The 27,891-nt window shown below is 34.1% G+C and overlaps 1 protein-coding gene across 2 annotated transcripts; it reads left to right on the top strand.

The window, feature by feature from the left end:
* Positions 1 to 18,681: 18,681 nt before the first annotated feature.
* DGD2 (digalactosyl diacylglycerol deficient 2) lies at positions 18,682 to 27,256 on the top strand. Of its 2 annotated transcripts, XM_011622429.3 has the most exons (6): positions 18,682 to 18,894; positions 19,697 to 19,986; positions 23,853 to 24,119; positions 25,351 to 25,564; positions 25,670 to 25,700; positions 26,472 to 27,256. In XM_011622429.3, exons 2-6 carry the CDS (start codon positions 19,705 to 19,707, stop codon positions 27,007 to 27,009), a joined length of 1,332 nt encoding a protein of 443 aa, XP_011620731.1. In that variant the 5' UTR covers positions 18,682 to 18,894; positions 19,697 to 19,704; the 3' UTR covers positions 27,010 to 27,256. The 2 variants fall into 2 exon arrangements, with proteins under 2 accessions (XP_011620731.1, XP_006836267.2); XM_006836204.4 differs by having other exon boundaries at positions 25,351 to 25,700.
* The last annotated feature ends 635 nt before the right edge of the window (positions 27,257 to 27,891 follow it).

Genomic DNA, 27,891 nt, shown 5'->3' on the forward strand with positions numbered 1-27,891 from the left:
ACTAGACCCAAACATCAACCCAAAAAAATATTATAGGATGGGGACCTAAAAAAATATTATATGACCCAGACCCAAAAATCAAAATATCTATACGTTTAAATGTATTCCATAAATTTGTTAAATATATACATATATTTTTAAATATTATAATTAAATATTTAGTTATATTTATTTAAATAGTATTTAAATACCATATATTAAATCTTATTTAAATATCAACACTATATGGGTCAGGTCCAAGTTGCATCTACATGGACCTAGGCCCGAACCCAAATAGTGTTCAAATCCAAGATTTGGACTCAGACCCGCCGAATCCAATTTTTTGACCCATACTCGAATCCAAGTCGGATATACCTCTCAAGTCCTAGGTCCGGTCCGGATCCAGTGCCACACCTAACTCATCAAAAACTAAAGTTGTGAAATGACCTCTAGCTTGAGTTCTCCTCCAGAGAGCAAATAGACAGTTTGCTCCCCCGGGGTGAAGGAAGTTCTTGTCTCGTCGAGAGGACGTACTTTGCTCTCGGTAAATGTTATTGAGAGATATATAAGGACAAATTTTAATGAATAAAAAGTAGAAAACAAGAGTAGAGAGATAATAGAAGTTTTAAACTGATAAAGAGGAGAAACAATCTGATGGATTGGATTTTTTAAAAATAAAAAATTTAAAGTTGATTTGAAATTAAATAAACATATTATATTTTTTTTAATATTTAACAAAATTCATCAAAACCCACCCATATTCAATCAAATAAAGTAAAATCGTCTTTTTTTTCCCAATTTTCAATCAAACTTATTTTCGATTTTGTAATAAACTTCCAAGCACTCATCCAGTCATACGAGCTAGTCCAGTCTGGTTAACAGTGATATTTTGAGTGATATAATTTTGTAAAGGGTGCACCACAAAACTCTATCGGAAAAAGCCGTTTTGATATTAGAAAACCATCTAATTGATCACCTCAAAATCAGAAAAATTAATTTTAAGTCTAAAAAATTACACATCTTGCAAAACATTATCTAGACCATTTAGTTTTATGATTTTCATATATTTATAGATCTGCTTGATTTAAACTATTTTTAGATTTTAAAATTTATGACTAGAAAAAAAAATAGATTTTTCCAATCATTCTAATAATTTTCAACACCAAAATTGCATCTAATGATAAAGTTTGGAGTTGCAAGGTAAGTTGATTGTTTAATGTTTTAAGTACAGGTGCAATTGGCATACGGATGCGTAGCTATAGAGGTAAGGTGTGCCTTCAAATGTTATCATGGTATATAATTTTGATGTAAAATATTCTTAGGATTATCTCAAAATCTATTTTTATATCTAATTATAAAATTTTGAATTTAAAAAATGGTTAAAATCAAGTAGATCTATAAACATATGAAAATCTTGAAAATTGACGGTGTAGATAATATATTGTAAATGCACTATTTTTTAGACTTAAAATCTTTTTATTTTTCATGATCATACATCTCAATATTGTAAAATGTATTATTTATGAAACTTAAAATCTTTTTATTTTTCATGATCATACATCTCGATGTCGAGATGATCAATCAAGGGGTTTTTCAACATTAAAGTTACTTTTTCTGGATATTTGAGGTGCATCCGTAGCTCTACATTATAAGGTTGCAACCTTATATAAACTTTATCCTTAGAGTGGTCAGTGAGAGAAAGGCACAATTTAGAGTGAGAAAGAGAGTGGTAAGTGAGAGAAAGACAACATTTAGAGAGAGAAGTGAGTGGTTAGTGAGAGAAAGATAACCTTTTAGAGAGAGAAAGAGTCGTCTTGTTCCTGCCATCAATCTGGCAGGTTGGTGAATGAATGATCAACGGCCTTTACTATCTACCACTATTTATGTTTTTAATGTAAAATTTCAAAAGTACCCCCAATGAATTAAGACAATGTACCTCAAATTTTTCAATGATCAACATTAATTGTGACCATTTTGTACCATTATCTATATTTTATATTTTAATATAATATTAAAAAAAATTCCCTCAATAATTATTGCCATCAAATACTTGTAATTCATTGAAAATGTTAAATATGCAAATCAGAGAAAGAAAATTCAAGATTTCATCACAAAAAGAAAAATAAAATATTCATGACACAGAGAAAATGAAACTTAAAACAGGAGCAAGAAGAAAATAACAATGAATTTATATTGTGCAAGGTTTTAAAAGGCTGCCCGAGCCTGGACTTGTGACAGTCACTGGCTTGAGTCACACAGTCCGACTCTGGGAGTCCGAGTTGAAAATGGGAATGTTTAACAATGAAATTTGAAAATAACACATAAATGCGGCAAATCTGGGGGGTTTTGGCCCGGAACTGCAACAGCTTTCGATCCGGCCCAGTCTGGGCGATTCCTAGGCTCAACTGATGATTTTTTTTTATCTGGTTAGGCTGGCGATCGGCTATTCCGCTATCTAACATGCGATATTTCAATCGATACTATGAAAGTATGAGTAAATTGATTCCAGTAAGTTAATAAATAATTAATAATTTACTTTCCATCAATGTTGGAAGAGAGAAATGACTGAGAGTAAGAGGATGTTTCCTTCTCTTTAAAAAGAAAAAAGACAAGAAAAGAAAAAAAAAAGTAACAAATAATCAGTAAAAATTACATTTGTGAGAAAAGGAGATAAGGGCATTTTGGCACTTTGTGCAATTTCTCTTATTAGGGATGGCGAGCTCGGCCCTACTGATCCAACCTCAACCATCCCCTACCATAAAAATTAACAAAATATATAAAGAAATCTAAGTTTAAGGAATTTAAAAAAAAAAAAGAGATAAAAGATTGTATAATCCTCAAGAGCATAAAGTCCATTCACTCCCTTGAACAAAAACGCTATTGTGTTATTTTAGGGACCACAAGGTTTTGTGTATGTAACCTCCTCAACCCAATGGCAAATCTACAAAAGAAACATCACTTCATATGTATCTCAAAAGTTACATACCCAAGGGATTAGAAATCTAAGTGATTAGAAATTCAAATTTTATTATAAAAAAAAATAATCAAAAATTATATTTTATTATATGATGATTCTAAAATTGATTATAATTTGAAAAAATATGCCAAGTAGCTCTTTTACCCAAGGGAGAAAGCATAAGAGTGTGCTCATGTGAAAATAAGATCTACTTGTTCTAGAAAGCTCTCTTATAATTTGAAATATAACAATTCAGACCTAATTAAATTTAAAATATAGAAAAGTTTATATAGGGCTGAGGCCCTAAACAATCAAATTAGAGCCTACCTCAAAACTTTTACTAGAAGAGATTGTTTTGATGGAAAAATATCCCCAAATTGATCATCTCGACATCAAGATGCGTGAACATGAGAAAAAAAAAGATTTCAAGTTTTGGAAATAGTGTATTTTGTAATGCATTTTTGGCCTGTAAATTTTCAAGAATTTCAAGTTTTCATAGATCTGTCTATCTACACTATTTTTGAAGTTTTAAACTTTATAAATAAAGATAAAAATATATTTTAAGATTTCTGATGTTGAAACCATATTTCTCGACACTATTTGTAGGTACGCTCTAATTTGATTGTATAGAGCCTATACAATCAACGCCTTTAAAATATGGCAAAAGTTAGCATACGGCGACGACTTTTTAAAGTAATGGCTCAAATCCCACGTAGAATGGTAGATCTTATGGCAACAAATTGATCATTTCGGCTTTAACATCTTCAAATTTGGAAGAAAAAAAAAATTTTAATTTTAATCCCTAAAATTAGTATATATTAGCACAGTTTGATCATTTTCAATTCTTCACAAATATACTAGATGTGCACCATTTTTTGAACTTCAAATCTCTCAATCAAGGATGGAAATGGATTTGCAGGCCATCACAGTCACTGAATCTTCAAGTAGGGTTTTACAGCACTATACTTTTGCTTTTATCATAAGAGTGCGGTTTGTATAGAGCCTAGGCTCTAAACAATAAAAATAGAGCCTACCATCAAATAGTATCGAGATATGTGGTTTCAACACCAGAAATCTTTGTAATAGTTTTAAAACATATTTTCATTTTTATTTATAAAGTTTAAAGCTTAAAAATAATGTAGATCGATAGATCTATGAAAACTTTAAAATCTTAAAAATTGATGATCCAAAAATGCATTACAAAATACACTATTTCCAAATCTTGAAATCCATTTTTTTCTCATGTCCATACATTCTGATGTCGAGATGATCAATTTGAGGATATTTGGGCATCAAAACAATCTCTTTTAGTGAAAGTTTTGAGGTAGGCTCTAATTTGATTGTTTAGAGCCTCAGCTCTATATAAATTTTTCCCTTATCTATCATAAAGCTCAAGTCTTACGCTAACCATCTTTAAATATTTTCGTTTTTAGCTTGTGCGTACGGAATGGAATGAGAGCATATGCTACGATAAATTCGGCTCTGGGTCTGGGTCTGGTGAATTCAGCTCCGGTTGGGTCTGGGTTCAAGATTGACTCGACCCGTTTCCACCCCTAAATTTCACGTCCAATGATAAAGATTAATTGTGACCACCTTATACTAAAGATAAATCGGATTGTATATTTTTCCATAAAACATTTCTTAACCTAAGATGTCCATTTCATTATTTTCAATTTGGACTTTAAAAACAGCTAAGATACTTGATTATGGAGCACCGACCAGTTCAATAATTCTTTTTAATTAAGGATTGGTTGGAACCTGGACTCCCAAAGCCCTTCTTGTAACCTTGGTTTATACTATATAAATATCTTGGCATTAAAAAGATGGTTAACCATCTCTACTATGTTTTTAGCTAAAACATTATAGGCTTGTCATTTGGGTAAAATTCAATCTAGGAGTATTTTTAAGTTATCAAAACATGGATAATTTAAACTCTTCGATCTAGTGATCAACTGCAAAAAAAAAAAACATAAAAAATATATTATTCGGCATATAATTGATGATATATAATCTTACTATTAAATCATTATCAGGCATTTTCTCAATTAATAAAGGTCGGCCAAATAGTCACCATAAAAATTTAATTGATTAAGAATGTTTGCATATCTGTTTTTTAAAGAATATTAATATCTGAAAATTCGAAATAAAACTGTTCTCGGAGCTCTCTTTCCCCAGGGAATAAGTGCAGTGTCCTTTTACAATAAAGTTTATGCAAGCATCACTCATTTTCGGACACAGTTTCTATGAGTCCTAGGACTCATATATAGAAATAGGTCCACTCTCAAAAATCGATTTTTGAAATATATTTTGGACCTAATTTTTAATAAATATAGAATCTCTAACATTACGTGAGATACAAAAATTGAAAATTATAATTTTATGAAGAGAATATTCAGACCATTGGTTTTTACTTGTTTTGGATGGACTGTCATTTCCATCCATCTTTAAGATGTATGTTTCACGCCGTGAGGGATACAAATGTAGAAATGCATTCCCGTATGCAAATAAAGTTGGAATTGTTTCAAATTAATGTTACTTACACCATGTTATAAACAAAATCAGATCAGCGACTCGGTTCCGAGTCGAACCCACCAAATTGATGCAAATTCCGTTATTTATTAAACAAACATGCACATAAAGATTAAAAAGTTTCAACAAGGTTTGAGGTCCTTGAATTATTATAAAAATTACATTTTTATTACATTCAATTATTATTTAATGCAAAGTGCACTTACCCGATTCCGAGTTGCACCAGGGCGAGGTTTGTACATGGTGTTACACTGTAGAAGTAAGGCGCTTCTAAATTTTACCTAGAGATGTAGTTTTGGTGTCAAAAAATTTATGCTGGGTTGAAAATCTATTTTCATCCTTAGTTCTGAAATTTAAACTTTAAAAAATGAGACAGATGTAGTTAATCTATAAACACTAAAAAATCTAAAAAATAGACGATCTAGATAACTTGTTACACAATACATTATTTTTAAGACTTAAATTTTTATTTTTATTTTTTTTCATATGTATATATCTTAAGATGAGAATCGAAATGATGAGTTGGAAGGTTATCGAACATCAAAACACTCTCCTCTAGAGGATCTTTCTAGTGCACTTGACTTCACAATATAATTAGGGAAATCTTTCTATGTTCTCCCTACAACATAGAAGTTCTATGTTCCCCCTTATCCAACTGTCCATTTTTTAATGGAGGGCTAAGATTGCCTCAATCACAATGTCACGTCTTTACACTGTTTTATTTTTAAAAAAATTTTATAAGCCTTTTTTATACCAAATTTTGGACGTCCATTCCTATATTAAAGTTGCACTAATGAAAAATATAAAAAAAATATTTTCAATAAAATACAATGACCAAAATACCCCTGAAATCTTCAAGGGGTATTTTGGTCATTAGTTTTTAACGAAAAATTATTGTTAATATTTTTCATAAGTGCGCCCCAATGAGAAGATGGCACGTACCAAAGTTCATATTCAAAGAAATTATATTAAAAAACTAAAAATAAAATACTTTGAAACGTCTGATCTAAGATCAAACAGTGAATAGCTCTCTTGATAAAAAATAGACGGCTGGATGGTAGGAGGAACATAGAACTTCTATGTTGTAGGGGGAATATAGAAAGCTTTCCCATAAAATTATTGCCGCTTCTAAATATTATGCAATGGTAACAACCTCAAACTTTATAGGGTGTGGTTGGCATAAGGTTGCAACCTTAAACAATGAACCTCTAAATTTTATGATAAATGTAATTTTGACATCAAAATTTTTTAGGATCGCTTGAGAATCTACTTTTATGTCTAGATATAAAATTTTAAACTCTAAAAATGATTCAAAACAAGTAGATCTATAAACACATGAAAATCTTAAAAATTGATTGTCCAGATATTGTATTGCAAGATACGCTATTGTACGGAATCAAAATTTTATTTTATTTTTCCCATTTTATACATCTCAAATATCGTGATGATCGATTAGAGGGTTTTCCAACATTTAAAGAACCTTTTATGATAGATTTTGAGGTGCTTCTTTAATTCTACATTTCAAGGTCTTAAATAAACTTTTCCCAACTTTATAAAGCCTTATTTTGCAATGGAAGCATTATTAGAGTTTTATTTTGAAATTCAAATAACCTCTCACTTATTAGTGCTTGCTCGTATTCCCTTTTGGGTGCGGTTTGTATGGAGCCGAGGCTCGAAACAAAGTAAAGCGTACTATCAAGAAATGTGGTTTCAATACTGGAAATCTTTGTGATCGTCTTAAAATATAATTTCATATTTAATTATAAAATTTAAAACCTCAAAAATAGTATAGATCTAGTACATCTATAAAAACTTGAAAATCTTGAAAGTTGACGGTCAAAAAATATGCTACAAGATGCATTATTTCAAAAACTTGAAATCCATTTTTTACTCATGTCTATGGATCTTGATGTCGAGATGATCAATTTAAGAAAATTTAGACATCAAAATAATTACTTCTAGTGAAATTTTTAAAGTGATCTCTAATTTGATTGTTTAGAGCCTCGGCTCTGCCCTGAACTTTTTCCTAGACAAGTACAGTGAACTAATATCCCAAATACCCCCCCCCCCCCCCCCCCCCCCCCCCCCCCCCCCCCAAAACCAAATAAAAAAGTCATTGGTTTGTTTTTTTACAAAAATGTCATTATTTGTAAACGATAGCGTCACATTCCCATAAGATACTCAATGACTAAAAAGAATGCCGGATCGAGTTCACAATATGTTGAACCGAGTGGGGACATTGCTGGACTGCACATTGGACCTATTGCCAGACAGTTCTTTAGTGGTGCCATATATCTTTGGGATATTGCCAGGCCGTTTGTTTATACTGCTAGACCGCCTTTTTTTGTGTTATGGGAAAAGGTAAGCAGTAAGTATTAGAAGAAAGAAGGTATTTTTGTTGGGTTCATGTCGCTTTTAAAGGCCTTTATGAGTGTTTGTAAAATGAAATGATAGAGTGGAACATGAACTCAGTGGGAGTGTGGTCTCTCGTGGGCCATACTAAGCAAACGATATTTACAGATACCGGACTGTGCTTGACGATCTAGACTAGTCGTTTAGAAAAAACCTATGTTACCTGGGCATAAAGAACAAACCGAGAATGATTCTAATGGGTTAGCCCTTGATGAGGTCCGAGAATATGCCCGGATAAGTGGGCCGAGGGACTATGTGACCCTTGTATGTGATGGTGGCTTATAGAGATGAGAGCCAAAGCCTCATCCATGTGCCATCACACGACATGCATATCAATAGATCGTTCGGGAAAGCCAAAAATTCACCTTTTAGGGTGAAGCGTATGCATGTGCGAGAGATACCCATATGCATCATTGGAGCTATGATCGCATCAGGTTTAGGTGACCTTGACTCGTCTATAAGGGAGGACCTAAAATCTACAGACTGGGATTGTGATCCCTTGACTCATCGGTAGGACTTTGATGACCCGCTAATGAGCCCCTTCTTGAACTGTGGGTCATGAAAAACATTGGGTCGGTCTGATAAAGCAAGTGTGGTCTGTAGTCCACAGTTGAAGGTGGAATGCTCCATGATTGTTGACTCCTAAACCATATAGATCATTTTCCCATCAAATAATTTATTTGTGTTTGTTTTATGATGAAAATTATTTTAAGATTATTATATGTATTTTTATGAACCCCTGGATATTTTATTTATAATTTTTTTTATTTATAAAATTAAAGATATTGATACAATTGTTTAAATATTCAAATAATATTCTAAAATATTTTTCTTTAATTTTAAATATATAAAAATATCATGGGGGCCCATTGTGCACATGGGCCCGTCATATTTTTAGAAGGTGGGGCCCATGAGTGCCTCCCTTAGGTGGCACGCCCCACCCTTATTCTATTTTCTATTTTTTGGTGATATGGTATGTGGCCATATGGTTGGAAGATATTGACTAAATATTGACTTGATATTTCTTTGAAAGATTTTGTGGAAAGATTTAGTAGACTTATGCTATTTTATGGTATGCACAATATTTTGATTAGATTTAATTTATTTAATTTCTATTAATGAGAAAATGGTTTAGGAAAAGGGGATAATAGTTCATGCACCTTCCATAATATTAATGGTCCATCTATGGAATGGATGTCTCAGATCTCTCACCGCACAAATCCCCCTTAATCGACAGTCTATGTTCAATCTCACAAGAAGAGGCAAGCTAAAAAAAACCCTAAAAAACCATAATCTTATTCAAAACATATAAAAATGGATTGTCTATACCAAAAAAAACCTCTGCACCTTATCTTTATATATATCTCTCTCTTATGAAAGTTTATTTCTCTCATGTTTGATCTTTCTCTTCCACATTGTGAAAGAACCTAAAGGTTTAGGTTATGGAGTTCTTCTCTCCTATATCTCAAATATGGATTTATGGCCAAGGGTTTTAGGGTTTGGCAAAAAGAGAATCCATCTCTCTCAAATTAGGTTGGTAAGAAAATTCATATAGGGTGTGAGTTTGTGATCAAAGGGGTTCACGTTCCATTGGTGTGGCTTGGCCGAAATTTATTTTCCAGGCTTGAGATTGAAGCTAGACCGTTGATCCCGCGTCATCGGATGGTGGTGACTCAGTGTGGGGTGTAATAAGCCCGGTTGAGGTAATCTTCGACACTCTTTCTTTTGTTTCTTGCAATCTTATCTTTTATTCTCAATCATAGTACATAGTTGTTTCAATGACATCAAGTTGTTAAGATCTTGGTTTTATTGGTATGCTGATTTTATTTTGAAATTTTTCTTATTATAATAAAGACCACATGTAAGTGATCTTTTGCCAAAAGAAAGAGGCGAAGAAAAAAAATAAAAAATAAAATGTATTCCCAGGTAAAAGATCACATAGGTCTTTCTTTCATTGGTATCAGAGCTATTGATACTTGATGACATTAGTTATATTTTCTCTTTATTGAGTTTAGAGCTTAAGAATGAGATATAAGAAAGCTAATGACCTTTATGGTCAAGAAATACACCCACAGTTAAGAATTATTGAAATATTCCAACACCGAAAATGCACTCTGCATAATGCACATTCTGGGCTATTTTGGAGTAGTGATATGAGAAATAATGAGGAACATGCTTCAGTGATATTTTGTGTCTTTAAGAGTAAGATCTACTTGAAAAATTTCAGCGGGAAATCCTAAGGGAATTGAGAGTTATGGAATCATCAATGAAGAGTGTCAGTTCTAACCCTACAAAATCCAAGAACTGTCTATTGAGTTCCGTGATTTTTCCCATCAATCATATGATTTTATTTCTTGATGAAATTTTGTTGTAACTCACAAAATTGAGTCTACTTTTAAGAAAAAAAAAGTTTTATCAAGAAATTCCTCGTAGTTTGAGAGATATGATCAATTTATTAAAGGGTGCGCAAGTGTTATTTTCTGTAATGAAAAATATTTTTATAACTTGGAAGTCGTGATTTTATTTCTATACTTAACAGAATGTTTTATGGTTCGCACTAAATTTTTAGACTTCCATTCTGAGTCTATTTTCTAATGAAATTTATTTGAAAGAGAAATATCTACAGGAAGAGAGGAATAAAAATTTTGGATTAAAGAGAGATCATCCTGACTTTTCTGCAATTTGGTATGTTATTCATTGAGACATGAAAAACTATATTTATCAAGCCTACTTAACAAAATCATACGAGGCTTGTGAAAATATATGTGTTATCATTATGTGTCTAATTTCAAACAAAGTTGGTTTGAAATGGAAATTCCATGAGAGTAGAGAGAAAAGATAATTTTACTAGATAGTGTTCATCTTGGAATTCTGCAGTATGATTTATTTTGTAACATGAATGTCACTTCTTTTTTTATCTGAAGAAAACTATTATTTGGGATTCAAACTATGATATTGTGATTTTATTTTGAGTCTAGTTTTCAACACTAAAGATTTTAGGAAGAAATTCTTTGAAAATTGAGAGAAACAATTTTTTATTAAGAGGTGCTCAATCTGATTTTCTGCTGAGAAAATTGCATTGTGACCTAAATGTCACTGAAACGAAGACTCACTATATGGTATGATTTAGGAATGGAACTGAGCATTATTTTATATTTTTAAGTCTATTTCAATACTCAAAAGGATTCAGAGATAAACTTTTTATTAGTTGACATATATCATATTTTTATCATGGGAGCTCATGTTCTATGCTGCAGTAAATTAAAAGATGTGACATGTTAAGGCACATCCTTGAATTCCCAATTATAGAGACCTTTAAGACTCATTTTAAAAGGTTTTATAATGTACCATGAGTATAGTACAACTTCAGAGAGATGTAATGCAGAGTTAGCAAGATAAGAGACTCTATGTGAAGAGTATTCAATCTAAAAATAGCAGAAAGAGGAAGAAATACAATATCTATAAAAGCATATTGGTTTTTTTGAAATGAAGGGATATATAGAAAGACTTGGTGGTAGCATAGAAACGCTAAAGATCAGTGGGAGAATCGAAATTGTGATATTTGAAATAATGGGATGAAGAAGATATTTTCTTCATGATGTAAGACAAGAGAATCCAAATGCTGAAGAGATGGACACTTCATGACATGTGAAACCAATGACCAATATATTCTCCATCAGTTATGCGTACTTCCAATATCACAAAAGCTTGTCAAACAAGTAAAAACGATGAATCAATAAAGCCCAGGTACTATACTACATGGTTTTGAGATATGAAATCTATCCCACATTATATGGTAAGGTCATATAGGCAAAGATGATTCAATAACTTTGTTTAATGTGCTTTGGTTATATTTTGGCTAATTGTTTTATGAATATGTATGGAGTGGATGGATATTAAGTGATAAATGCTAACAAATTTGAAAGTGTCTGTTTTGAATACCTTGTGTTTTTGTGCCTCCTTGTGCTTAAGTATGAACTACTTAAAGTAGTGATACACATGGAGATGTGATTTGATCAAAGGCTTTAAGCCTCAAGGATGAAACACGAGAGATGGGTGTGACCCATTCAAATATGTAAGCACAAAGGGAGTGTTCTGATGGAACTTGGTCTTAGTGATCATCATCTCAATAATGTCTATAATACGATGTATTGCATGTGATGACGATCTCTTGATAAATTCTCCATAATTGTCAAAAAAGAAGTATTTTGTCAAGGCTTTAATAAACATCATTTAGTCGTGCTTTATTTTGGATAAAATTATAAGATGGTATATACGATTTGTTTTTATGGTCATGAACTTGACTTGGTATGAAATTAAAGGTGAATGCGGTAAAATGATTTATGAAGGCTAAACATGTATTTTATAATTAAATTAGATGATTTGATAAAAGCCTAATTCTATGAATATGGTTTTGAGAAAACCACATAGACTTGCAAGGTCCATTAAGTTTTTATGAAAATCATTTTAAACTGTCATACTATTATATAACTAGAATGCACTTATATATACCAAGTCAATTTTTTTTTTTTTTATTATTAAGAAAAAAATTTTGTCTTGAAGGTATTTATAAAAGTGGGAGAAAAATTATCATGCACTGTTTTTTTTTAAATACCTATATACTTTGACTCATGTTTTTAGTTATTTAGAATCCTCGATTACCTAAGACTTTGAACCATAGGGAATATTGTAGAAATGCCATCATGCTGGGCTTCCCTGACATATAGTGTATTGATTAGATAACTTAGTTTGTATGAATTTACTACCAAGATGTCTAATGCGGTTAAATTTTTGTGGTTTATGAATGTTTTTGCATATTATGAAACCAACGGGTATTAAATTATGTATTGCATGAGACTTGATATGCTACCTCATGATATATGCATAGGAATGTTAAGAATGTATATGTTGTATGTGTAATAATTGAGTGGGAGCTGCTACAATCCTACGTTTTTTTAGCTGTTTGGATATTCAGATATACAGGTACAAGCTATCTCACAGATCCAAATGATGTGAGGTCTACATCTGAATATGTGTTCATGCTTAGAGGGGGTGCAGTTTCTTGGAAATCAAAGAAATAAAATATGACGAAATTGTCCACCATGAAGGCAGAGTACGTGACGTGCTGTTTGATGGTCGAGGAGGTTGTATTGATTGAGAAATTTCTTAATCGACTTGACGTTCACCTCGTGCGTTGTGAGGCAGTAAGAATTTTCTGCGACAACATGGTGACGATATATGTGTCAAAGAAGCCACGATTCCATAAGAACTCCAAGCATATAAAACCATGTTTTTATCACTTGATGAATGATGTGAGATTGAAAAAGATCGATATTCAGATAAACTAAATATTCTAGTCGGAGCACCTGCTAGTATTTGGCATGCCAAATGGAATAACAGACTATAATGTTGTTCACCCATGGAACCCAAATGTTTGGTACTGGTTGTATGGCTAAAAAATGGAGCAGCTTATTTGAAGAACTCTTTTGAGCCCATGAACATACGACCCTATGCGATGAGGGTACGTGATAGTCTTTTGCGACAACAGGTCCATGATTCGCGATATGATGTGAAAGATGAGCTACGACCACTTTGGGATGAGGTCCAAGCAGCAAAGAAAAAAATGTGTTGCCTCTATAAATCTTTTTGTGAAAGGATTGATAACAAAAGCCACGATTAATGTATTGAGAGAATAAGTAAAAATGCTTAAGAGATATTGTAATTGGAAGAGAGAGATGAGAATGAGAGAAAGTGAGAAAGAGAAAATGTAAAGCCTTCAAAGATCAAGCGGGAGATGTTGGGTTCATGTGGTCTTTAAAGGCCTTATGAGTGGTTGTAAAATGAAATGATAGAGTGTAACATGGACTCAGTGGGAGTGTGGTTCCTTGTGGGTTATACTAAACAAACGATATTTACAGATACCGGACTGTGCTTGACGATTTCGACCAGTCGGTTGGGAAAAATCCATGTTACCTACGCATAAAGAACAAATCGATAAGGGTTCTAATAGGTTAGCCCTTGACGAGGTCGGATAAAATGCCCGGATGAGTGAGTCGAGGGACTGTGTGACCCTTGTGTGTGATGGTGGTTTATGGAGATGGGGGGCAAAGCCTCATCCATGTGCCATCACACGATGTGCATATCGATAGATCGTTCGAAAAAGCCAAAAATCCACCTTTTAGGGTGAAGCGTATGCATATGCGAGAGATACCCTTATGCACCATAAGAGCTATGGTCGCATCATGTCTAAGTGACATTTACTCGTCTCTAGGGGAGGACCTGAAATCCACAGACTGGGATTGCCATCCCTTGGCTCATCGGCCAAACTTTTGTGACCTGCTTATGAGCCCCTCCTTGGACTCTGGGTCATAGGAAACACTGGGTCGGTCTGATAAAGCAAATGTGGTCTGTAGTCCACAGTTGATGGTGGAGTACCCCTGATTGTTGATTCGTAAACCATATGGATCATTTTCCCATCAAATTAAATTTTCTCATCAAATTAATTTATTTGTATTTGTTTTATGATGTATTTGAATTTTTATGAATCCCTGGATATTTTATTTATAATTTTTGAATTTATAAAATTATATATATTAATTTTACAATTGTTTAAATATTCAAATAATATTCTAAAATCTTTTTATTAATTTTAAATGTATAAAAATATCATGGGGCCCATTGTGCATATGAGCCCACCATATTTTTAACAGGTGGGGCTCATGAGTGCCTCCCTTGGGTGGCACGCCCCACCTTTATTCTCTTTCCTATTTTTTGGTGATATGGTATGTAGCTATATGGTTGGAAGATATTGACTAAATATTGACTTGATATATCTTTGAAAGATTTTGTGAAAAGATTGAGTAGACTTGTGTTATTTAATGGTATACGCAATATTTTGATTATATTTAATTTATTTAATTTTTATTGATGAGAAAATTATTTAAGAAAGGGGGATAATGGTTCATACACATTTGACGGCCCATCTAAGGAATTGATAACTCAGATCTCTCACCCCACCAGTCACCCTTGATCGACGTTTAATCTCACAAGAAGAGGCAAGCCAAAGAAAACCCTAAGAAACCCTAATCTGATTCAAAGCCTATAAAAAGAGATTGTCTCTACCAAAAAAATATCTACACCTTATCTTTATATCTCTCTCTTAAGAACATTTATCTCTCCCATGTTTGATCTCTCTCCCACATTGGGAAAGAACCTAAGAGTTTAGGTTATGGAGTTCTTCTCTCCTATATATCAAATATGGATTTATGGCTAACGGTTTTAGGGTTTAGCAAAAAGAGAATTCATATCTCTCAAACTAGGTTGCTGAGAGAATTCACCTAGGGCTTAAGTTTGTGATCAAAGGGGTTCATGTTCTATTAGTGTGGCTTGACTGAAATTTGCTTTTCCGGTTCGAGATTGAAGTCAGACCGTTGATCCCGCGCCATCAGATGGTAGTGACTCGGTGTGGTGTGTAATCCGCCCGGTTGAGGTAATCTTCGACACTCTTCTTTTTGTTTCTTGCAATCTTATCTGTTATTCTCAAGCATAGTGCATAGTTGTTTTAATGGCATCAATTTGTTAAGATCTTGGCTTTATTATTATGCTGATTTTATTTTGAAATTTATTTTATTATAATAAAGACAACATGTAAGTGATCTTTTGCCAGAAGAAAGAGGTGAAGAAAAAAAATATATATATATATATTTCCCGATAAAAGACCACATTGGTCTTTTTTTCAATTTTGATCTTAAAAATTATAATTTTTGAACCTAAGGATATTTGCTAAAAATGTTTACTTTGGGTAAAAGTTGCGACAACAAATTTGATCAGGGGTATGTTGTAAAGACAGTCAAATCAAGGGCGGTTTTTGTAATTATGCCATTGTTCTATGTACAATCTTGAATGTACGGCGTTTGTGCGGCACATGCTTACCAAAATGGACGTTTACCCAACGTCAGTAAGGTTGATGGTTGGTAGTCTAACAACCAAACATATCTACAATAAAGTGGGAAAAGGATCCCATTTTGGACAGGTGGCTTCCCATGGATGAGATCAATTTAGAAAAAATATCTCTAAGTTAGGTGCACAATTTGGTAATGTATAAAAAATTTAAAATAAAAATAAAAATAAAAATAAAAATTTAAAGATAATGGATTGGTTTTTTAATCACTTTGTATATGTTTTGGATGTATTTGACAATAGTGAGTTTTTTTTTTTTTGCTATAATCAATATTTTTAGGGTACGATATGTATAGAGCTGAGGCTCTAAAGAATCAAAATAAAGCGTACCTTCAAATAGTATCGATAAATATGATTTTATTATTGACAATCTTTGTTGTAACTTTTAAATATATTTTCATCTTTAATAGAGGAGAATGTAAAACCAGGATTCATGTACCCAACCCCAATTAATTAGAAAAATACTAAAATGATGATGATGAATTATAAAATTTAAAGCTTTAAAAATAGTGTAGTTCGAGCAAAACTATGAAAACTTGAAAATCTTGAATATTGATGGTCTAAAATGTGTTACAAGATGCTCTATTTCCAAAACTGGAAATCTATTTTTTTTTTTTTCATGTCCATTCATCTTGATGTCGAGATAATCAATTTGAGGATATTTGGGCATCAAAATAACCTATTCTAGTGAAAATTTTACGGTGGGCTCTAATTTGATTGTTTAGAGCCTTGGCTCAATATAAACCATTTCCATATTTTTATATTAGAAAATTTTTATATAAGATTGTAACCTTATACCATAGAAGTAAGGTGCGCCTAAAAAATCCAATACAAAACAGTATTTCAAAGTTGGACACTTCTAATTGATCATCTCAACCTCAAGATGTTGGATATAAAGAAGAAAATGAATTTCAAGTCTAATAATGATACATTTTGCAACAAGTTATTTGGACCATCTATTTTCAAGATTTTTTAAACATTTATAGATTTGCTCGATGTGCACTTCTTATATAAATTTTAAATTTTATAGTGAGGGTTGAACAGGATTTTCAAGCCGTCATAAGTTTTTTTAATATTTGATGTGGGTGATGTTACACCTCAAGTGGATGATGTTATTCTCTACTATAATTAATAAGGGTGCAGTTGGCATACAAATGCATCAGGCACCTTCAAAGTTTATCATGGCATATAATTTTGATGTAAAATGTTCTTAGGATTATCTCAAGGGTGCGGTTTGTATAGAGCCTAAGCTCTAAACAATCAAATCAGAGCCTACCTTCAAATAGTATCGAGAAATGTGGTTTCAATGCTGAAAATATTTGTGATAGCCTAAAAATATATGTTCATCTTTATTTTTTTTCTCATGTCTATGCATCTTGATGTCGAGATGATCAATTTGAGGATATTTGGGCATCAAAACAACCTCTTATAATGTAATTTTTTAAGTAGGCTCGAATTTGATTGTTTAGAGCGTTGGCTTTATATAAACTTTTCCCTTATCTCAAAATCTATTTTTAAATCTAATTATAAAATTTTAAATTTAAAAAATGGTTAAAATCAAGTAGATTTATAAATATATGAAAATCTTGAAAACGGAAGGTGTAGATAATATGATGTAAAATGCACTATTTATGAGACTTAAAATCTTTTTATTTTTCATTGTCATACATCTCGATGTCGAAATGATCAATCAACGGGTTTTTCAACATTAAAACTATCTTTTTCAATAGATTTTTTAGGTGCATCCGTAGTTCTACGTTATAAGGTTGCATCCTTTTATATATATAATCCATTTTTAAAATGATCCTACATATTTTATATTTTATGCTCAAGTCCCATTTGTGAGAGAATACGGTGTATTTAAAGTTTTTTTCTTTTCTATACATAAGATGAAGCTCAAATTTAGGAAGTCGATACTTCTCTGTATCTTACATTTGTAAATAATATCAAAAAATATTTTAAAAAATAAGTTTTGAAATTTTAGGGGTCTTTTGGGTCATTTTAATTTTGGGAAAAGTTTATATAGAGCGGAGTCCCTAAACAATCAAATTTGAGCCTATCTCAAAATTTCATTAGAAGAGATTGTTTTAATACCTAAATACCTTCAAATTGATCATCTCGACGACAAGGTGTATGGACATAAGAAAAAAATGGATTGCAAATTTTGAAAATAGTGTATTTTGTAACGTATTTTTGGACTGTCAATTTTCAAGATATCATAGATATGTCGATCTATACTATTTTTTAAGCTTTCAACTTCATAAATAGTTATGAAAATATATTTTAAAGCTATCACAAAGATTTTCAATATTGAAACCACATTTCTTGACGCTTTTTGGAGGTGGGATCTAATTTGAGTGTTTAGAGCCTAGGTTCTATACAAACCACACCCTTTTGTTTAACATATTTTTAAATATTTTTACAAGTATGTTACGGTAGACACCCAAAATTTCAATTTGATCAAATATATATTGAAATAGATATTAAAAATTTATATTTCCTGCAAAAAAAAAAGTAAAGAAGAAGTGAGACCCAAATGTAAAATATAAAATGCAAAAAGATTTTTATGCTAATTTTCCTATTTTTGAATAATTTTGACTGTTAGGTATTAATTTGAGCCTAAAAAATGTTCCAATAATTAATTACCAGTAAGATGCCCAAGAACATTCCTTACTCTGAATGCCAACTTGGCATCAAAGACTATCTCTCTCTCTCTATACATATAAGATAACCAGCTCTCTCTCTCTACACACACTAACCTTTAAGACAACCAGCGCTCTCTCTCTCTCCACACACTAGCCTTTAAGACAACCAGCGCTCTCTCTCTCTAGACAAACACCTAGCCTAGGGCCAACTCATGGGAGAACCTGAGGTCCATTATTAGGGCTTTCATTCATCGTTTAGACATATTTGGGCACTTAATTTGCCATATCTTTTTGTGTAACCCTACTATTGCCCGCAAAGTCTCCATTATCAGAGAATTAGGGCAAATTGAGAAGGGAGGAGTGCGAAAAAATGGAAGTTTGAGCTCGCTTTCACGTTATTCATTGGGATTGCAGGTACGTTTCATGGAATTCATTTTATTGTTTTTTGCTATTCATTTAAGTAATTTTGCTGCTCTTGTCGTGGAATTTGCAATATTTTACACTGATTATATCCTCTTAATAAGCGGTAGATGTTTTTTATTGAATTACATTTTCTAGAATTTTACATTATTGATTTCAGCTTCTGAATTGTGTGAATTGTTAACATTGACGTGTTATTTAAATCAGTTGTATATGTTTTTCTTGAAGGTGTCATCATTTTTATTTTTCATAATTTTTTGTTAGAATAACTGTGAACTGAATCGCTGGATATTTTGAGATATTTTTCCTCTACACATCACCTTAATTTGTTGAAAATGGGATGTGGTTTTTTTGGATCATTGAATTTGGTCATTGAATTCATTATTGTTGATTTTTTTTTTTTTTTTGAGTATTGACATCTCATTTAAACCAGAATTTGTTTGGCTAATTTAATAAGTCAGGTGCTGCTTTTTGTTTTTTGAAACCTATAAAACTTTCAAATATTTATTCTTCTTTATGTGGAGTCATGGTTTCATTGCTACTGTCTTTTTTTCTTTTTGTTTGTTGGAAGTTATCATTTTACTTGGAATTCAGACATTTTTTGTATGTGATTGTAAATTTTCTTTTTTAAATTCCAGATTTTCTTTGGAAATATAGGTTTGGTTTGTAAATATTTTGTTGAGAGATTTCATTTTTAGTGGGTTTCAGTTGTGTTGGAGAGATTTTGCCATATTTGAACTTTGATCCATGTATTGTGCCTTCATAAATTGGGGTATTTTGTGGTTGTGATTCTCAGATGATTCAATGGATACAAACCAACAAATCTCGATTTTTACGACTGCAAGCCTTCCATGGATGACTGGAACTGCAGTGAACCCTCTATTCCGAGCAGCATATCTCGCAAAGGCAGGACATGGAAGAGTTACACTTTTTATTCCCTGGCTTTCTTTAAAGGAGCAAGAACTGGTTTACCCCAGTGGAATCACTTTCTCCACACCTTTAGAGCAGGAAGCCTACATTCGTCAATGGCTTGAAGAGAAGACTGGTTTTTCATCGGATTTCAACATACGCTTCTATCCTGGAAGGGTAATATTTTGCAATCTTTATAATGGGCTTCTTTTTCTGGAATCGTAAATTCTTTTGTGCAACCCTTTTGGACTTGTGTTGGGTTTCTAACCAATTTGGACATTTGCCATTCAAGATATATAGTAAGAGTACCTTAACTATTGAATGCCATAGTTGATTGGGGTCATGGACTGTTCAGTGAAATGATGGACAGCGCAAGAGAGAGGAACACACCACAACATACATTAACCCAATTCCCAATGTTTGATCCCATATTCTTCCAATTCCCAATGTTTGATCCCATATTCTTCCAATTCCCAATGTTTGGTCCCATATTCTTTCCATCGCCATGCATCATCCAATGGGTGGGCAGGAACCCCCAATGGACTATTGTTTTCCCATATTTCCCTTCATTATATACATATGCTCAGGATCCAAAATGTACTGGGTTCCAACTGTTCCCTCGGTCTCTTTTCTTTTGTCTGAAAAGTTTCTCACTTGTAGGATGTTACTATGCCATGATTCTCACTTGTAGGATGCTGCTATGTCATGATATCTGTTTGCAGTCTGAGTTCTCTATCCGTTGCTATTTACTAAGGCCCTGTTTCTGTGACCGAATTTCAGTTAATTGGGCCATTTTGGAGTGGAAAATAGCTTGATTGGTGATGGACTTTTGGATCCTCACTTGTCAAAGAAACATTAACAAAGATCCTAGAACACTCAAAATGAACCCTAATTTTCCTTCATTAATGAACAACTTTATTCCTTCAATAGACTTGTTGGGCCGTCCAGATGTGGGCCTAAGTGAATTTAGTCGCATCCCATCTGGTTTCATTATTACTCCTAGTATTTACTAGCTATTCTTCTCTCTCTCATATAGGCTTTTAATTGCCATTCATGATTGTTTGATGCCCTATTGATGCATTTCACTAGCATGTCTTGGACTCCTAGGCTTCCTCTGACTATGGTCTTCATCTTATGATGGAGGAGGTTTTTACACACCTATATAGCATACATGAATTCCAAAAAGTTGCTAATTAGCAACAGGATTATTGGATATGGTGTGCTTTGTCTATATTGGATAAACTTTGGGGAAGTACTTCTAGCATGGTTAAGCAAATTGCTGTTATTATGTTATACGGCTGGTAGAAGTCCCTCAGTGTAGATTAAAAAGTAGCTGTCATATTCTTACTTATATACTAGTTATGGGATATATTAGAAATATTTGAATATTTAATTTATCATCGTCTTCATCTGAGCCTCATCCCAAGTATTCGGGGTTTGCTACACAAATGTTATTATGCCATTCTGCTTCATCAAGGACCGTACCCTTAGTTAGACCATAGGTCATATATCTTTCCTCACTACTTCCATTCATGTCCTTTGGGGCTTTTCCTTGCCCTTTTAGAGCCTTCCACTTCAAGACGGTAGTAGCCGGGTTTTCATAGCACTACGTCTCAAGTTCCATTCCTATGTAACCTTGTCCCAAAAAAAAAAAAAAAAACAAAATTGCCCCTCCTAACCAATGCTATTCTAGGCCAACACTGCAGAAGGCGAAACCACTAAAGTCTACTTTCTCGCTTCTTATCGCCTATTGGAGCCACCCCCATGTTCCCTTTGATGTATTCATTTTGAAGTCTATCCTTTTTTGTCTTACACCTCATCCATTTCAATATCCTTATCTCCGCTACACTGATTTTGTGAATATATTTTTCTTGACTAACCAACGTTCTATCCCATATTTGCCCCCCAAAAAAAATTATTCTATCCTATAAAGCATGTCTGGTCTTAAGAGCTTCCCCTTCAGTTTCATTGGTTTGCTACGATCGCATAAGAATTCAGAAGCGTATTTCCAGTTTGTCCACCCAACTCCAATTCTATGCTCGACATCTTCTTCAATCTCTCCATTCTCATGGATTAACGACCCAAGATATCTAAAGGTAATCTCGTTTAGGTACTTCGTGGTCACCAATCTTAACTAATTCTACTCCTATTATTACTAAACTTGCATTCTATATGTTCTGCCTTAGTCCAATTAAGATATTTCTGAGTGGCAGTTTTGGATATTTCGAATGTAATTAGGAATGAAATAATTTTAGCGACAGTTTTGGCTATTTCCAATTATTCCTAGGTTCCATGAAAACGACTTGTGCAATCTCATGATTTTGTGCTGTAATGTTAATAAGACAAATTGTGAGGCTGATCTCATATGCGCCTGATTTCTGCTTCAAAGTTTCATTTAGTTCACTTGAACTAATTGCCATGCTGTTGATATGTGTAGAGAGCCATTAAGGGGGTCGGTTCGAGCAGGGCCATCCTGGCCCGAAATTTTGCAAGGTAGGCCTGGGCTTGAAATTCTAGGTTAGGCCCGTGCCGAATTCATGATAACGAAGCTTGAGCCCTACCTGGACTGGAAAAGATTTAAGCAGGTCAGGTCTAATATAAATATAGGGAATCTCTTTTAATATGTGGAATATATCATTCTTATGGGACTTGCTCCAGTCCACTCGAACTTGGGCAAGAAACTCGGTCTCACTTTATGGGCAAGGCTGAGTTACCTTGAGTTGTATGTACAACTTGGGGTCCATACAAGTTCAAAAAAAAAAAAAATTATAAAAAGTAGGTTGCGTTGGATAAATTTTTTGCATATGATTTGGATTTTTTGACATATATTTGTGAGTTTTTTTTCCCTAATCCCGATTTTTATATTTTCCTTTTTTTGGATTTTTTTAAAATGTTCCCCAGCTAGAAATCAAATTTTTTAGTCCCTTTTTTTGTTACTCTCTTTAAGCATATTTGGACATCTTAAGGGTGCTTTTGGTTTTATTTTACCTTAAATATCTTTATTTTATTTTTTCATATTTTATGTTATATTTTTTAAAAATTTTAGGGGCTTTTTGGCCTTGTACAGGACTCAGCCGAGTAATCACCTTGGCTGAGGGCTGGGTTCCTTGGCCGAGGAGATGTCCTAACCATTAGAATATAGAATTAAAAGAATTTCAGGCTCTGACGGGCTGGGCCAATGCAATCCCCGGTCCTACCCAGTCCAAAATATTTCAGGTGTACCAGGCCCATTAAGAATCCTATTAATGTGTTGTGCACCTAGAAGACACTCGGCAGTCTACATAAAGAGCTCTGCTGCCTCTGCATGATTGATGGGCATAGTGAACGAGTGGGAAAAACATCTGCTGATGCAGAGGAGTTCATGGAATTTCCTTGGCTAATGGTTGTGCATTTTAGGGTGATTCATTGTGATAGTCTAAAGAATTCATGTTTCTTTGGTTTTCAGCACGTGCTTTTTGGTTTTCAGCACGTGCTTTTTGGTTTTGAGGATATGTAATTGTAGACCAGCAGGCAAAATCTATGTCAAGCAATGTCAGGTTATGCATGGCAGAGATGTCCGAAATCCAATTTTTGTTTGATTTACTTGTCAATTTGGTGAGAATTTGTTTTTATTTATTTATCAAACCATATATATTTCTGAAGCAGTTACTATTCAGGCTTTGGCTTGATTGGTTAAGGTGTTGATGATTGCAACAAAGAATCCCAAGTTCTAATCCTACTACTCTCAAAGTAAAATGACATGAATTCTTGACAGTCTGAGCTCCATTGCATTGTGGTGCGGAACTCTGCATTTTAACCATTAGGTATTGTTATTTGACTAGCTTAACACTGAAAAAAGTGTGAACTGGTTGTCCATCCATAAATGCTGGATGACTTGCTGGAATAACTTAGTTCATTTGTGACTTTCACATATGCATTTGTGCAGATTAAATGAAATGCTTAGTAACATAATACAAATAGTAATGACAATGAAGCATGTATGGTGAGAACAATGTGTTCTAATTGTTGTTTGAAGGTGATTACATTTGTTCATCTTGGTGCAGTTTTCTACAGATAAAAGGAGCATCCTAGCTGTTGGGGATAATACCGAACTAGTTCCTGATGAAGAGGCTGATATTGCAGTTCTCGAGGAGCCAGAGCATCTTACTTGGTATCATCATGGTCGGAGTTGGAAAACCAAATTTCGGCGAGTTATTGGTGTTGTGCATACAAATTATATTGAATACGTGAAAAGAGAAAAGAATGGACGTGTCCAAGCATTTTTCTTGAACTACGTCAATAATTGGGTTACTCAAATATACTGTCACAAGGTCTCTCTCTCTCTCTCTCTCTCTCTCTCTCTCTCTCTCTCTTGCTGTGTGTTGGTTAAATAAACATAGGGATCATTCAATCCATTCTCAGTTTCCTTCTTTGAAAGAGGCTTTGTGAGTTTTTTGTTAGAGGAAATGAGTAACTTTTCATAGGGCGTTAAACCTTGAAATGTCCCCTAGTGTGAAGATCCATTTGATAAGCCTTAATCACTCTTTGCAAATTTTACAGTTGGAGAAGATGACGAACTCTGAAGCAGTGACCATTGTACTTAAATTGGAGAGATCCTAGACACTCCAATATATTCTGACCATTTGAATGTGAGAAAGTATATTATATTCGACTAGGGAGAAACCATAGCCCTTTTGGTCTGACTGTTCGATGAAACGATGGCAGGGATGTGAAGTGGGATTCACAATTCTGGCTCTTGCCTAGCTCTAGTGGATCCCACTCTCTTCCATCACCATTATAATTTCAATTGGTGGTGATGACCCAATGGACTGTGCTTTTCCCATAATCCAGTAGATTATAGCATTTTCTATTGACGTTTCTTTGGAAAATCAATACCCACTTCATTTGGGATCTATATACATGGAATCATCGTGATGTTAATATTAACATGTTAGACTTAACTTTACAGATGTGGGTCTAATACCATGCTGAACATTGGTCTTTAATGACTTCGGCCTAGTGGTTTACCCATGTTGATTGCATCTGTTACGATTGAATATTGCAAGGGGCTTCATATTTTTTTGATGCACGGGCAACTTTTCAAAAACTTTAGCATCAATTGAGTATGAAATTCTTGTAATATTCTGAAAAGGGAAATATCTAAAAAAACCTAATAAAAAGTGAATAAATCTAATGCCTAAGTACAAGTTTGCTCTGTCATCTTGGAAAATGAGTATCCAGCATGCACAAATGCTCAAATTGGGTTTTTGAGATTTTCCTTGCTCAGGAAGACATCTGCTTTCCTTCTTGGTATTCTCTATACTCTCTCCTCACTAAGATCAAACTACTTGTGACATTTATGCCAATGAATAGAGAAGTGCCTCTGTTTTATACTTTAACCGTAATGAATAAAAAAAACCACTAGTTTCTATTAATATAGAAGTGAAAAATGCATCAACAGTGGCAGAACAAATATTAACTCTGCTTCTTTCCTTTCTTATTACTCATCCTCGTGTTGCCTTATCTCTCCCCTTATGGTACTATTATGTTATGAATTTATAGGTCATAAGACTTTCAGCGGCAACTCAGGACCTTCCAAGGTCCGTAATCTGTAATGTCCATGGAGTTGGCCCCAAATTTCTTGAGGTGGGCCTCAAGAAACAAGAGCAGCAGAAACTGGGTGGCCGAACCTTCTCCAAGGGTGCTTACTACATTGGCAAGATGGTTTGGAGCAAAGGATACAAAGAGCTACTGCAACTACTCTCAGAGCACCAGAGTAAGCTTGCAGACTTTGAAATAGATTTATATGGTAATGGGGAAGACTCTGTTCAAATTCGAGAGGCTGCCCGTAAGCTGTCACTAACCATTAATGTCTATCCAGGACGAGATCACGCTGACCCACTTTTTCACGAGTAAGCTTCCGAATCTCATGACTCTGCATTTTTATTGGTGGATTATGTGAATCTTTTCTGTTAGTGTGACTGTTCTGGAAAAACTTGGGGGGATTTCTACATACTACAGTGCTATTGGTTTTTAATATTACTACTGGAATTCTGTTGGTTTTGAAGAGTTATACAAATGTACCTGAGATTTGAGAAAATGATGGGGTCCACCTGGAGAGAGAGAGAGAGAGAGAGAGGGAGGGAGGGAGGGAGGGAGGGAGGGAGGGAGGGAGGGGTGTGTGTGTGTGCGGCCTGTATTTCACATATGACCTCCTATCCTTGTTTAATGTTGAGTAATTGTTGTGTAAATAATCGATGCACATCATCCACCCTGAAGTACAAATCTTTCATGGGCCTTGACCCTATTCTGTATTTCCTGGAACTACATTTCTCTGTAAGAATGACCAAAAATATGTGAAAGGATTCATATTGTCACAGGAATGACCCAAATCCAAATGGTATAGTGAGTGTACACTATCCCAAAAGGTGCCCACTGCCATTCTTGAGGAACATTGGAGATTAATGATATTGGGGCTAATGAATGATGAGGACATTCCTCCAATTACAGTTAGTCTTCACCATCCTTCATCTAGAGGTTGGGGATGGATGGTGGATGTTTCTTTGAGTATTGTATATAGTACTCCGTTGGATCGTGGTATACTTTCCTTATTTTAGCCTGCAATGTTGCAATTCCTCTTTTTTGGCAATTCTGCACAACTGACTATTATGCCCACATACCAGGTACAAGGTCTTCATAAATCCTAGCACAACTGACGTGGTGTGCACGACGACTGCCGAGGCTCTTGCCATGGGCAAGATTGTGATTTGTGCAGACCATGTATCCAATGACTTCTTTCGTGAATTTCCCAATTGCCGAACCTACAAGGGGTCAAATGGGTTTCCCCCAATTGTAAGGGCAGCCATGGAAAGTGAGCCCTTACCTCTAAGCGATGAGCTTAGGCACCGACTTTCATGGGAAGCAGCCACTGAAAGGTTTGTTAAGGCAGCTGAACTCAATGAACAGTCCTTGGGAGGTAAAGTAGTCAGTTCATATCCATCAAAGGGGTTCATGTCAATCTCTTTTGAGATGAGTGATATCCGAAGATTTGTGGATGATGCCTCAGCCTTCATGCACAATGCAGCTTCAGGGATTGAGCCGGCTAGGAGGGCTTTCGGTGCAATTCCTAAGACCTTGTACCCTGATGAGCAACAATGTAGGGAGCTAGGATTGAAACCTAATGGGACCAATAAGAGTGGGAAACAGTGGTTCAAGCGATAGCGGTGGTGATGATGGTGATTATTGACATGATTTGTGCCATGGTGGTGGTGATTGTGATTATTGACATGATTTTGTTTCATATGGACAACATATGGTGTCACTGGTTCTTGATATGGGAGGCAGTGATGTTGATTACATGGTGGAATTTGTAAACTATTAATGGGATATGATTCGATAGTGGTGATTATTATCGATCAACTGTGTGAGATGATACTCAAACATAAAAAGAAAGAGGGAAATTATGTGAGATGATGCAGGTTCATGCTTTATTCTATAATGTTGTAATTCTTTATAGGTTGATGCAGAATATTCACCTTATGGACTAGGGCTGAAGCAAGCACAGGTTTGAAGACTGATTTGTTTACTCCAAATAGGACCTTTGGGAAAATATGGATCCAAAAATGCAATGGAAATGGATATCAACATAACTCCATGGGATTGGAAATGTATATCCGACCCTCTAAAACACCCTCATCCAAAGAGAATTTCACCTCCAACGAAGTGGCTTTATTCCCTGTCTACTTTTCGGCACTTGAACATCAGTTATGGTTATGTATAACCAATTTGCGGTAGTGGGCAGTCCAAAAAACTGGGAATCACTGTAGCTTCATCATCCTCCATTAAAACAGGAGCGCATTTAGCATATTACAGCGGGAGTATATACGATACATGTACTCCCATGGGCAAATGACTTGCTTAGGAGAATTTTTCTTGCTGTGAAATGTTTTGGATCCACTTTAGAATCAGCATAGTGTTTTCAGAAAAGGAAAACTGGTTTTTTAGTAACTAGACGCTAGATCTGGCCATCCGGAAGTGGGACGGTCTCTGTTCAATATTAGGACGTTATTTTATTTTTTGGACACCTTTTTTTTTTTTAAGGTT

This window comes from Amborella trichopoda, chromosome 1 (genome assembly GCF_054954075.1).
Source record: "Amborella trichopoda isolate Santa Cruz 75 chromosome 1, AtrichopodaSantaCruz75HAP2 v2.0, whole genome shotgun sequence".
Lineage (NCBI taxonomy): Eukaryota > Viridiplantae > Streptophyta > Magnoliopsida > Amborellales > Amborellaceae > Amborella > Amborella trichopoda.